The 14,507-nt window shown below is 42.4% G+C and overlaps 1 protein-coding gene across 1 annotated transcript in view; it reads left to right on the forward strand.

Annotated features, from left to right (window-relative positions):
* Rmnd5a (required for meiotic nuclear division 5 homolog A) overlaps positions 1–11,374 on the forward strand; it is a 72,893-nt gene extending 61,519 nt beyond the window's left edge. Inside the window, exons 8-9 of the mRNA XM_005364762.3 lie at positions 5,767–5,921; positions 7,579–11,374. Of these exons, the coding sequence (XP_005364819.1) occupies positions 5,767–5,921; positions 7,579–7,642 (219 nt within the window). The 3' untranslated portion in view covers positions 7,643–11,374. The remainder of the gene's footprint in view (positions 1–5,766; positions 5,922–7,578) is intronic.
* The last annotated feature ends 3,133 nt before the right edge of the window (positions 11,375–14,507 follow it).

Raw genomic sequence — 14,507 nt, forward strand, 5'->3', positions numbered from 1 at the left:
TTGGAGCCTGTCCTGGGACTAACTCTTGTAGACCAGGTTGGCCTTGAACTCACAGAGATCCTCCTGCCTCTGCCTCTGCCTCCCAAGTGCTGGTGTGTGCCACCACCGCCCGGTCTCTTCAGAGTTTTGATTCATTTGCAAATAGGCTGCTCTAATAGGAAGAAGGGTGGATCTAAACAGTCTAGGTGTAAATCCTAAGGCACACACTCCAAAATGTGGCTCTCATCAAATCCAAGTGTATTTTGTGGCATTCCTTAGCCATTCTTATGATAAAACCTAACAGTTCTCTACCTTGACCCTTGTGCTTGCATCTCCTAATGGTTTATGTTACTAAACTTCCCACAAGATGGCAGACCAGACCCCCTTTTCACGTGCTAGATGTCAGCCAGCTTTAAAACACCTTGCTCATGCCCTTGATAACTCCTCAAACCTTTTTCTGTTGTTTTAGGTGGGCAGTATCCAACCGAGAAATGCTCATAGCCCAGAACAGCTCCTTGGAATTTAAGCTACACCGACTCTACTTTATTAGCTTGTTAATGGGTGGGACTACAAATCAGCGAGAAGCCTTACAGTATGCGAAAAATTTTCAGCCATTTGCTTTAAATCATCAAAAAGGTGAGTCTGGAGTCAGACCTGTTTTCCTTTGTACTTTGGGGAGGGAGCCTGCACAGCGTAGGGAGAGTACAAGGAATTGAGACAGTCTCTCAGTGGTCCAGGCTGGTCTCACACTGATTCTCCTGTGTCAGCCTCCAGAATGTTGGGAATACAGAGGAGCGCCAGTAGCCATCAGTTGTGTCTGCCATACACATTTGCTAACGAATAAAATTGTTGGGATAGCTGTAATGCAAACATTGCACACTGACTCTAGAGCAGCAGTACAGCCTTGAAGCCAGAGACATTGCAGAGTAGGGATTCCTTAATGTAAGGACACTGGCAAGACCAAGGTGTGGCATGTTCCTTGGACACTCCTGTATCACCACGTGCTGCTTTCACGTGTCAGTGTGGCGAGTATGGCTACATCTTCACCAAACATGTGATAGTGTAAGACTAGGAATTCCAAATTCAGTATTTCCACTGCTTCCTTTTTCTCATCCTCTCTCATACTGTGTCCTTAGTTTTAGGGGAGGGATTTGGCAACCAAGATTAGGGACCAACATGTTTGCATTATTTTAGGATATGCTACATGGGCTGAAATGTTCTTAACTTTCCCAGCTGATTGTTGACAAGTATATGCTATTTCAGATACGACTGTGCATTCCTCCACTGTGCTGATGCTTTTTCTTTTAGATATTCAGGTATTGATGGGAAGCCTCGTGTACCTGAGACAAGGGATTGAGAATTCACCATATGTTCACCTACTTGATGCAAATCAGTGGGCTGACATCTGTGACATCTTTACACGGGATGCTTGTGCCCTCCTGGGGCTCTCTGTGGAGTCTCCTCTCAGTGTCAGGTGCAGTAATGGCCCTGCTTGCTCTGAAATGGGCACTGTATTGGGCATCTTTTCTTGTTGCCTTTATGATTAAACAAGTAGGCAAGTAGATTGTGTTGTCTTTCTGCAGAAGGGTACAGTGCTTGCCATAGTTGGCAGTGACACAGTTTTAAGGCAGCTGCTCTCCAAGTGTGTTCTGGGAGCGAGTGTAGTCCAGAACCCTTTTTCCACTGCTTACCTTTGCACAGATGAGGGTCTGTGTTGTCGGGCCGTTGACCCTGGCCTATCCTTACTAGTCTGCTGACTGCCTATGAAATGCTTGTTGAGCTCCACAGTGCCTTGGGTAGGCAGTAAATACTTGGTTTAAGTTGACATTTGTATCTACATCTTTTAGTATTCTGTGTGACAAAATATCCCATTTGTATAAAACACTTAGTTTCATGCTTCAGGGTGATTATTGAGACACAGTACCTGTATATTGAGTTATGAATTGTCTTGTTACAAAATACGGTTTTTGTTGTAGCATATTACTTTAACAATGTAAAGGCATGTTACATTTGTTTGTGCTGCATTTGTTTAACTATGTAAAGATGTGTTACATTTGTTTCTCCTTGTCTACCTAAGGTACCTGGTTGATCTAATTAAAAGCTGAGCAGCCATAGCTATACAGTAGAGTGATAGGCAGAGAGGGTCAGTAGGAGGTGGGATCTGGGTTTAAGAGAGAAGAGAGAACAAGGTTGAAAAAGAGGGGGATGGCAAGGCTCACAGACATGGAGGAAGCAGTGAAAGTAGGACATAGAGAATGAAAGAAAGGTAAGAAAGCCCCAAGGCAAATGGTAGATGAATAGAAACAGGTTACAATGAGTTACAAGAGTTAGTGGGACAACCATACATGAGCTAAGGGCAAGCATTCATAACTGATAATAAGTCTCCATGTCATGATTTGGGAGCTGCTTGGTAGCCCAAAAGAAAGCCTGCTATAGTTTTTACTTGGAATAATTTGCAACTGACATCCCAATATAGTATGTTCATTATGATGATTTTAATTGGTATGTTTTAATTTCTAACATTAAGTGATGTCATCCACAAAACCAAAACCACAGGTATTCACATTCTGGATTTTACAGTTATTTTTCCAGTGAATGAAGTAAGCTTATTACATTAAAGGAAGCAAGTGATGCCAAACGTTTGTATCTTTGACACAATAATGAAGGTTAAGTTAAAAGTTTGGTTATGAATTTGTGCTGATGAGTTTGGTGATATGATTGTAATTTGGTGATATGATTGTAGTTTGGTGGTGTTGTTTTTTTTTTTTTTTTTTAATGTTGTACGCTGGAGGGAAAACTGGAAGGTTTAATTCGTATGACCTTACAGAATCATACTTACAGAGCCAGGCTCAGAAGTGTGAAGGCGCGAGCCACCGTGATGGGAGGCACATCAGCATTGGTTCTTGTTCCTTCCCCTCCTTTGAGCACTGAGTGCCAGAGCTGCCTCTCTTTTGATAGGGTGGAACCAGTTATTCTTTTTTTTTCTAGTTGCTGAGGAATTAAATGAAAATTAAACCATCCAATCATAAGACAATTTTGCTTTTTTTTTTCTTCTTCCAATTTCTCCCATTCTGGCTAGCCTTATGGCAGCCCTAGGGTTTTATGTTTTGTTTGTAAAGGGGATTTTTTGTTCCAATACTATAGGAAATAAACCTGAGAGCTGGGAGCAGGAGGATGAGGGAGAAAATCAGTTTATTTTTCTTTTAGAGGAAAGAGTTGCCAGGGTCTGTGTTTGGGGGTTGGCACTGATCTTCCTCCTCTGCCCTCAGTTTCTCGGCAGGGTGTGTGGCGCTGCCCGCGCTAATTAACATCAAAGCTGTGATCGAGCAGAGACAGTGCACTGGAGTCTGGAACCAGAAAGACGAATTACCTGTGAGTTCTGTTGACAATTTATTTACCCTTCCCTCCTTAGAAGATGGGCGTTTTAAGAGTTAAAAGTGGTCATCATGCCATTTAATCAGGAAACACTATTGTAGCCATTCAGCAGGTTTGTTTTTGTTTAAATGCACGTAACGTGGGTGATGAATATGGTTGGGAATATAGCTTTGGATCCAGCACCACTCTCAAAAGGAAACTCAGTTAACTAATTAAAATTAAACTAGGCATGAGGGAGTAATGATACACACTAATCCCAGCACTCAGGAGGCGCAGAGGTAGGCAGATCTTTGAGTTTGAGTCCAGTCTGGCCCACATAATGAGTTCCAAGGCAGCCAGGGCATCACAGTTGAGACCCCGTCTCAACAACAACAAAAGCCAAAATAAGAAAATAGATATGTAGGACATAGAATCTTTTGGAGACACTGGAGGAGTGTATCCAAAATTTTGACTTCAAGTTTTGGTTGCAAGCTGATGAACGCAGTCCTTAGAAGTGGGAGAGTTGTGTTTTCTAGTAAGCTCACTTATGGGTAGCAGTTTATCTGTAAAAAGAGGGCCCTTCTCTTTATGGGCTACTGAAGCCTAGAGGCGGCAGGCACACTGTGCAGAGTTTATTTTATGTGTTTTCTCTGGCAGAGGACACTAAGACTTTAACTTAAAATTACCATTTCTGACACAGTTGTGTCCAGACCCTGGAGGACTGAATTAAGCCTTTGGTGTTGGCTTCTTCTTTGCCACACCTGCACATAGGTTTGTCTGCAGTTGCTTTGTCCTTCCAGCTATAAGCCTGTCAGTTGGTTGCATCAAATTTTAAGAGCTTGTTGAAGATGGTTTGTGATTGAAGGCACAGTTGTCCTCCCAATGCTCCATGTGGTCAGGACAGAAGCAGCGTTCTACCCTGCTGCTGGAACAAAGGAAAAAAACACAATGCCGTGACAAGATTCCCAGCACTGGCAGTTTTATGGTCATGCTGTGAGCATCTTTGAGACTTGCACACTGAAGTAGAGCAACCAGTAGGATCCCAACTGGAAGTGTGCGCTTAGGGCTAGGGAAGCAACAGGGGGTAGTGGCTGGTAATGTTTCCTCATGATGGCTTTGATGTACTTTGTCCTCTTTTTTCTTTTTTAAAGATATTCTTACTGTGTGTCCACTCCTACTGTATATCCAGTTTAGGGTTCCTCTGATCCTCCTGGGTACTGGGTTTATAGGTCTCTTCTACCATTTTTGCAGTGCTGTAGTTTGGACTCAGGTCCCTGTGAATACTAAACTCCATCCCCTACTCTGTCAGTTTTTCCTTAAAGAACTTTATTAATAGGTCTATTTTAATTTTGTTTATTTTTTTGAGTCAGTGTGTCTCTGTGTCCATGGCTGGTAAGGAACTCAAACTCAAATCCCCTTTCTCTGCTGGGATTAGATGTGTGCCACCACACCTGGCAGTAATGAACGTTTAGAACGGTAACTATTACAGAGTGAGAAGGACGGGAAACTGGAAATTGGTGTGAAGCAGCTGCTCTGCTAGATGACTTCAAGCTTTTATATGATTTGATATGTTTGTGGCAAAAACATAATGGTGATACTTTGCAATGAGTTTTAATATACAAATCACAAAAGATCCTGTTGAGATTTAGCTTAAGCTGGTACTGGTGGTACAAGCCTGTACTTCCAGGTACTTTGGAAGCTGAGGCAGGGGTATCTCATACTCAAGTTCAAGGCCTGCTTAGACAACTCACTGAGATCCTATCTCAAGAATTTTTAAAAAGGGCATTTGCATAAAGGAGGGGGCGAGGGGTAGGGTGAAGTGCTGGCTTAAAGCTGCCTGCCCACGTGCAGAGCCCTGCATTGGATTTCCCACCACTTCAACAACAACAACAGAAAAAAAAAAAAAAAAGGAAAAGGAAAGGGGGAAGGATAGACAAAACTTGCCTCACCTCCCTGTTTCAGGTTTTCTCTGAAGCTTAGATCCGAGGCTCACACAGAGGACAGCTGTACGTAGACTGCCTTTGGAGGGGTTGTGGCGCTGTATTTATCACCTCACTAGTGCTGTCTGCAGAACAGTCAGGGTATGGCAAGCCTGTGGTTACATTCTGATAAATTTTCAAGGTGTTTAGTCCAGGGATGTGGCTTAGTGGTTGGTCACTTATGGACCAGGCTCTGAGTTTGCTGCCTGGTACCACTAAAAAATGGTGTTAGCTTCTGAAGCATTGTGTTTGATTCCCTAACACCTCAGAATCTGGGTTACAAAGTAGTAGTGTAGTTTTGCAGACTAGTTTACCTCAACTTGAATCCTAAGGCTTCCCTTTCTTTGAGACAGTTCCACAGATTCGCTTCAAACAGATGGGCTTGCTGCACAAACAGGTGGTAATGTGGTTTTCAGGGATTAACTAGCCTTTCTGCATTTTCTTTTTCTAACAGATTGAAGTGGACCTTGGTAAAAAGTGCTGGTATCACTCCATATTTGCCTGCCCCATTCTTCGTCAGCAAACAACAGATAACAATCCACCCATGAAATTGGTTTGTGGTCATATTATATCAAGAGATGCCCTGAATAAAATGTTTAATGGTAGCAAGTAAGTGTCTGATTTCTTAAGCATTAAATACATATCTTTTTGCATGAAGATGTAATAAGGATAAGCAAATTATGAATTATGCATTTATTTAGTTTTTCATTTGTTTGTTTGTTTTTGTTTTTTGAGACAAGGTTTCTTTGTATAGCTCTGGCTGATCTATAAGATCAAGCCAACATCAAATTCAGATATCTGTCTGCCCGTGCCTCCCAAGTGTTGGCATTAAAGGGGTGCGGCACCATGCTCAGCCCATAACTAGATTCAGAAATTAGTTTCTTAACTATTCATCAAAAGTGGCTAACACCTAATCTGCTCAAGGGTTTGGTGATTAGAGTTATAAATGTAGTCTGATTCCCTCTAAGGTCTTAAGAGTCATGGACTAAATATGCCCTTTTCCTTTCTGTGGTTTGCCTTTCTCAGTTAGGGATTTATTTTGGAGTCTTTTTATATGCTGCAAAAGAGCCATTTGTTATTGTTAAAGTTACCCGAATAGCATGGTATGATTGTACATGCTTATAGTCCCAGCATTTGAGTAGCAGAGGCAAGAGGATCTAGAGAGTTCAAGATCATCTTCAACTACATAGCAAGTTGTAGGGGCCATCCTGAGCTACGTGAGATTGTTTCAGCCTACTTCCTGCCTTCATCCCCCAGAAATGTAGGCTACTCTGCAATATGGGATATAATTATTTAGTTGGCTTCCTATTGATGAATACAGTGCCAGTGTGTGTTCTCCTCATGTGATAAATTCCTGCCATTGTGATCATGGTTCTAAGTACATAGACTGAAGGCATATTTGACCGGTGCGCTAGAATTAACCAGACCAGCTCAAAAATAACAATATAATTTAATAATTGGAAACAGGGAAAACTCACACAACCGGGGTAAAAGTTTCGATGTCCAAAACTCCACGCAAAGAGAGAGAGTGCACCTGTATTCCCAGGTTTTTCTTCCCTGGCCCCAGGCGGCCACACTCTAGCCAAATGTGATTGGCTGAGCTTCCCCATCAATAGACATTGGTAATTTTTATAGATAATGAGCCCAACTTAAAAAAAAAAAGTCTCAAAGGTATTCTGGCCTAAGCAGTTACAGAAGTCTTCACTGGTGTTGGTTCTGGGCCATGGTGGGCAGACCCTTCCCTGGGAGGGCTCCTGCTTGAACGAAACTGTTTCTGCCCTTCCCAGACCACACAGAAACCCTGACAGTGCAGATCACTGGTGACCTGCTGTGTTCTTTGTCACTGATGGCTGTGTGGGCTGTTCCTGGTGCAGGCTTGCAGCTCACAGCGTATCTGCTGTCCTTGAATAGATTATACAGTTCACACATTTGAAATTTAGTTAGGGGCAGGTGCAGTGTAAACCTTGGTGGGCTTAGGTTAGATTTACTTCTGAAATTAAGGAATCAGTTTTCAGAAAATTGTCTTTGTTTCACTTACAAAACAATTTTCATCACTTACTAAGTATTGAAGAGGCTTTCAGATGAAGATCTGACTGAGGTTTATTTTCCGTGACCCTTCAAAGCGTGGCTGGCAGTTACATTAAGGGGGCTGATTAATCCTGCAGGCAAAATAAACACATAAGGTGTGCTTCTTATGCACATGTGGTACCTAAGTGCTCGGTGCTGACCTTGCTCCTTGACTCATTCTTTTCTCTCTTATGTTTAGATTAAAATGTCCATATTGCCCAATGGAACAAAGTCCAGGAGATGCCAAGCAGATATTTTTCTGAAGAAATGAGTTTGTTTGCAATTTGTAAGTGAAACTGAATTATGGGTACATTCGAGACGAGCGACCATTGACTGCAGCTATCCAAGGACTGCCGGGTTTATACGCTGTGCTCCAGAAGCTACTGACATGCTAGTGTGCACGAGGGTGTGCTCCAGATGGTGTTCCATAGGGCTTTGATCACTCTTGGTCTCCATTTCTGATCAAGTAAACACACCAGCAGTTGCCATTCAGTACAGGTTTTGTACTTACTATATGGTGATTTTGTTACTTAAAAGCAGAAACAGAAGTTGACCTTCCTGACTTGTGTTTAATATTCCTGCTTTTACTTCTGTCATTTTCTTGATAATTGTAAGCTTGAGCGTGTTTGTGGAAGAACTTTTTTTCTTGTTATATATACATAATTAAATGAAAATTCTTTAGGAGTTTGACAAAGTGAATTGTGGTTATACAACGAATTTGCTTTTTTGTTTCATCTTTCTTTTTGGCTTAAGGAAGAAAGCTGTGATAAATTCCAGATTTGTGTTGCTTTTTGATGTTTTTCTCTGCTCTAGCTCTTGCTTCAAAGTCAGCACGCTTGCATTTGAGTTCTGTCTGTAGCCCCAGTAGGCTTCCTATTTAAAATCCCATCATGAATTTAGCCGGCAGATGTGAGAATGAAAGGGATATTACTGGTTCTTTGCTTTTATTACCAAGAGGTGCTTTTTAAAAAGTATATTTAATAAATGGAATTCTGAAGTAAGGGTGTTACTAAGTTGATACATGCTCTCTCGGTCTTAGCACCCTGTCCTTTGAAATCTGCCTTCAAGTCCTGGCTGGGTATCACATTAGTTGTTCTCACAGACACACAGTGTTGTGCATGTGGCTATAAATATGTACACCAGCATCAAACACTGTATACGTGGAAGGGAAAAAGCATGTTCCAGTTCAAGTGCAGTTGCCAGAGTCATCACTTCAGGTCATTGAGGGTCGATGCTAGCATCTTCTGTACTGCGCACATTGTTCTGTGTTGGATTAGATGTTGTTCACGCCTCTGTCCTGCAGCGTCTTCCTGAGTTAACTGTGGACCTGTATAGTAATCAAATGGCTACAGATAATGTCTTTTCTTTTGTGAGGTGTCTTCATTTAATGCACTTCCCAGAAAGAGCCTTGCATAAGAGTTATTCTCTGTATGAAGAACTACATGGCAAAGACTTCTCTGAACATAATTCTGACTTAAATCCATGAAATATTTCACCTTGAGAAGAGTGCTGTGTGAAGTCACCAAATAGTCCGCAACGTTGTTTCATCTGACATAGATCTGAACATCAACATAGGAGTACTTTCATGAGAAAATGAGGAAGTTGTAAACACAGAAGCAAAGAGAAACGTGACTCTTCCTATTTTAAACTACAGATGGACTTGGTTTAAGGGAACGGGGATAACAGCTTTGGTGCTAAGTTAATTAGAAATTGCTGGCATTCGCAGTGGTGTACTAGCCTGGCTGGTTTGCTGAAATGTTTACCTGGGAGAGCTGGCATTTGCTTGTGAAGGGAAAGAATAATACTCAGAAAAGCCCTGTGGAATGACCATGTGGTCAGTTTCATGGTGATGGCTCCTGTGTGCTGTTTTTGTTAGCAGGGATCATGATTGACCCAGCTCAGAGTGCATGCTTTGTTCAAACTCAGCCTGGTTCACATGACTTCTGCTTCATGTGGGATACTCTGTAAAGTCCCCATATCCCATGAAGCAGTGAAAGAGGAGCAGAGGTGCCTCTCAACTGCAGGAGAAAAGGCAGAGTGCCAGGCAGTATCCTGTTGAGGGTGTAAACTCATTTACTATAGATAAGTTTTCCTTTGAATTAAATTCTAGAGTGTCAGGCTTTTTTTTTTTTTTAATAACTGTTATTCCTAAGCCAAATTTAGTTTTTAGGGTTTTTTTCCCCCCATAACTTATTCTTACCTTCCAAGCTCAAACATCTAATGACATTTAGACTTCACATAAAGTTTGTGTGATACAGACATGTTCTTGAGGCTGGTGGCAAATCCTTTTTGGAAGCAAGACCCTTCAAATAGTTGGCTCAGGCCATTTTAAGGACAGAGGCTCTGCCTGGTCCTCCTGGTGCTGTGAGTCACATTGGCAGTTTCTTGTGAAGCTCATGAAGCTTTAAATAAAGAATGAGTTTAGCAAGTGTTTGGTCTTACAGCTTCCTCAGTAAGGTCTTATAGCCCCAGTGGTCAAGGGCCAAGAATAGAAACTTGATCTGACGTTTTACCATGAAAATTAGGTTCTAGGCTCTTCTTTACCTGAGTGAACTTTTAATCTGCAAGAGACTGACTGCAGCAGAGGTGGATTTGAAGAAGCCAGACCTTGACCAAAGATGCTGAAGTACAACATTACGACCTTTCTACTCTAGAACCTCCTTCACAGTGGTGTGAGACCATGCCATCACTGATGCCATGCTCTTGCTAGCATGCAGGAGGATGCCATCTATCTCTTTCAGCCTCTTACTAGAGAAGGTTGTGCTAGAGGCAATGATTGCCAGTCACATGGCTAACAGGCATTGGAAACAGCCGTAGCTTCTTTAAGAGCCATTTCCTTTCCCAGTAGTGGACCAAAGCCGCCATGGGACTCTGCTGAACCAATAAAACAGTACTAACAAATGTTTAGATTCTGGTGTAGCCAGAGCTTCTCCGCCGTGGGACTCTGCTGAACCAATAAAACAGTACTAACAAATGTTTAGATTCTGGTGTAGCCAGAGCTTCTCCGCCGTGGGACTCTGCTGAACCAATAAAACAGTACTAACAAATGTTTAGACTCTGGTGTAGCCAGAGCTTCTCCGCAGTGGCCGAAGTTGTCGTTTCCTCTTCTCTTTTGTGTGATCATCACAGATGCCATTTCTGTTCAGTGATGATTATAGACTTTTAATACATAAATGAACGGGTATTGGTGCCTCTTTATTTTTAAAAAATTGAAGAAAAAGAGCCACCTCATATTCAGAGAGTATGTGTTTTGTGAGTGTGTGAGCATTTAATTGAAAATAAGTAAGGAAGTAAAATTTTTGTTTTACTTTTTCCACAGCAGCTAATGTGTAGGGAGACATTAAACCCACACCGAATCATGTGGGGATGGGGACCCCCCGGTCGTCCTCTCCAGGTAGCCAGTCCCATAGACTGTGCAGCTCAGATTCCTTATTTTTATGCTATGTATTGTTTCCACCTCAGTGATGGCAGCCTTTAGGACAGTGTCAAAAGCCAAGAGCTCTTGGATTATCTGCACAATTCTAGCTGCTGGTAGACTACACAAGCCCTCTGGTTTCCCAGCCCAACCTCTCAGTAAGTAGACTGACAACGATGCTGTCCGTCTCTTCAGTCCTCTGACTCAGGTTATCTTCAGGGAAGGTATGGAGATGTGGCTTGTTCAGTTCATCTCTAGGATGTGTATGGTGAAGACAAACCAAATACTTTTCACCATTGAACTGTCTGTACATTATCTTACAATAGAATACTGTGGTCTTGGGGAACACAGAGAGGGAATCACATACAAAGCTTGGTGTTTCATAAGCCTGCAGCAGACAGGTTATATGTGGTACTGCAGTATTCACCATAAGCAGGTACAAGCTTCATTAACTTTCCATTCTGAATTACAATTGAGTAGATACCAGAAACAGAGTGGCAAATGTATTTTAGTAACAGGCGAGGCAGTTAGTTTTAGGGTGAATTTTCCGCTGTTGATTTTACTTCAAGATGTAGCAAGAGAAAATTTTTTAAGGCATTTTTAAGCTGTAGCAGGCATATACTTCATTTATTTCCAAAGAGGAAAAAGCAGCTAGACTCAGCACGTGCTTCGCTCCATGGTATGGGTGGATACTTACACTTTCTAGTAGCCGACTTAAGCCGCTCCCACCAGGCAGGTGTGGGCGTCTGTAGGATTTAGTGCCTGAACATTTCTTTTGGGAAGGGGCTGGAGCGAATGTCCTGGGATGGGAGGGAAGCAGAAGGACACAGGAGTGCGAATGAGTGTGCATGTGTGGAAATTCCCCATCACCCCGAAAGCCAGCAAGCAACCGCTGCTGGCCCTGTTCCATTCATGACCACAGCGCGCATGTACATCACCGTGTTTTCTAACCCACACTAAGAACTCATCAGATGATCTTGCTCAGATGGCTCAGGATTGTATTTCTTTGGCTTACCCCGTGCTCCTGGGTTCTATAGTGTTTCTATAATTATGAATAGTGTTGCACTGTAATCTATCATATAGAGCTATATGTATGGAAATTTTTGATCAGTTTTTTAAGAGATGTATCCTGATTGCAAAGGCACAATAAAATTGCATCTTCTAGATTATAGGCAATAAAGGTAACAATAAACCTTACTTAAATCATACTGATACTCTCTGCTCATTTGATTTTGGGGGGGAAAAGTTGACATATCCAGTAGTTTCAGGGATCTCATTTTAACTTAAAAAATCTGATATATTTAATTTATAAATTTCGGACTGATACAATAGAGTTTGGAAAACTATAAGAAATGCTTTGTTAATGTGTGTATTCCTATGTAAAACATATGGCTTCTCCTGTGTATATTTTTTAAGATTAAAGAATTGCACATTTAAAAAGTGTTTGTGGAACCACTCTGTGATCTCGCCAGATGACGGGTCTGGGTAGGGTGTGGAGGTTATTGTGAGAGAAGAAAGTCCCTGTCAGCATCTCATCGCCAGCAGTGTGGGAAGGAGAGGGGACTCTGTGTTCCCAAATTTGGGGGTAAGTGGGATGCACCTCAGCACTCTGAGTAAAAACAGAGGCTGAATTGTCTAACCTCAACAGGAAACACGCTCATCTGTAGAGAACAAGAACCTGTGTTCCTTTTTCTAGTTTTTAAAGAGATTGAGATTGTTACCAAGGGAAAATCTTGTCTCGTGACAGGACCTGGAATGTAGGGATAAGTCCCACCCCTTAGGGGGCGTGTTCGCCTCGGGCTAGGGATACCAGCACTTGGGAAGCAGAGGCAGTGGCTGGTTCCCAAAGCAGTGTTTATAAGCAAACAAAGCTAATGTAATGCCCTAAGGGGCGGGACTTATCCCTACATTGGAAGAGCCCTAGAGTCAGCCTGAGTGCTGGACAGTCTCTCAGAGCAGAATCTTGCCACCATAGTTTGCTTTTCCTTGGTGCCTGTCCTAGTTGGTTCTCTGTTACAAACACCATGGCCGAAAGCAATTTGCCCATAAGCCACTCAGTTCTTGATTAGGGTTTCTTCTTCACATTGACAAAACTAACTAGTACAGAATCACTGAAGAAAGAGCCCTAAATAAGCACTACCTTTTAGTTGACTTAAACATTGCTAATGGGGGGGTGGTGTTACATATCTAGGTAATATTAGCAGCTTCCAACTCTGTAGATAATACCTTTACCACATTATGGTAACAGTTGCTACCTTGGGTGAAGGGCATTGACTGCCAGAAACAGTCTCTGTTCCTGTGGGTGTCTGATGCTGATGAAGTTGCTGAAAATGCTTGACATCTCTTCCTTCACACTGCATCTATTGTTTTGTTTTGTATTAACCTTTGGATTGGGTCAGATTCTACGTGGCTGTGTATGTAGACATGTTGACCATTTGAGAAATGACCAGTTATGTTACAATGCAGGGTTAACCCAGACTAGACTTGCCTGGTTTCTCCCTGCCAACTCCCACTGAAGACTAATGACGCCTACCAGTCACCATGACAAAACAGGCCATGACAGCAGTAGAAAAAAAAAAAAAGACCTGGAGAGATGGCTCAGTGATGAAGAGTGTTCGCTGCTCTTACAGAGAAACAGCCACATGGTGGCCACAACCATCTGTTACTCTAGTTCCAGGGTATCTCATGCCCTCTTCTGACGACTTTGGCATCAGGCATGCGTGTGGTGCACATACATACATTCAGGCAGAACACTCATTAAAGAGATCCCCCGACCTTGCTGAGAAGACATGAATGTCCATCCCCTCAGGCCCTCTCCCTTTATCTGCAGCTCCTATAAGTCCAGGAGTGTGAAAGCTGAGTTAGCAAAACTCTCGTTCTGTGGCCACTGAGCAGAGCCTTTCTGCCCAACACTCATCTCTCAAACTTCAGTTTCCTATGAGATACGCTTTGGGGCCTGCATCTGATAGCAATGTCTGAAGGGCAGTGTAGATCCCTCCCAGATAGCAGGGTCTGAAGGGCAGTGTAGGTCCCTCCGGGCACATTTGGAACTCGCCATCCTGGGGCTCTGAGATCCCCAGGCATAAGTGTGTTTACTAGGAAGGGTGGTTACTCTTTATCTTGGGAAGTGATAAAAATGGGGAGACCCTGGACACTGGAGAGATGACTGTGGTTAAGAACACTTGATTCTCCTCTGGAGGACCCGAGTGAAGTTCCCAGCACCCATATCGGTGTTCACTATCTTGATGCCACATTAGAGAATAACTGATTCTCCTGGAGTAGTTTAAACCAGGAGCCCAAATTTGAATTCTCTGCTTCTCTGTCTTCAGTCTGTAACAAAAGGCTTGGCGGTATTTTATTGAACAGCATGGAAAACATGGTATGAGAAAGAGAAGAGGTATCAATCATTTTTTTCTTAACACTCACAAGGGAAGACGTTACTTTATGGTCCCTGTTGACCCAGACTGTCACTCAGAGTCACAAACTTCTAACAACAGGTTATAGCCGGGGACTTCCAGTGTTTATGGTGCATTCTTGCTTGTTTTTAAGTTTCTTTCAACTTTATTGGCTCCTTTCAGCAAATGATCACACACACACACACACACACACACACACACATCATGGGCATGGAAGATATAATTTTAAGATTAAAGCTTTGTATTTAGGTTGTAAAAGCTGAGTCCCATGCATAACAAAGTCAGCTGTGTTATTTT

The sequence above is a fragment of the Microtus ochrogaster genome (assembly GCF_000317375.1).
Source record: "Microtus ochrogaster isolate Prairie Vole_2 chromosome 14 unlocalized genomic scaffold, MicOch1.0 chr14_random_3, whole genome shotgun sequence".
Lineage (NCBI taxonomy): Eukaryota > Metazoa > Chordata > Mammalia > Rodentia > Cricetidae > Microtus > Microtus ochrogaster.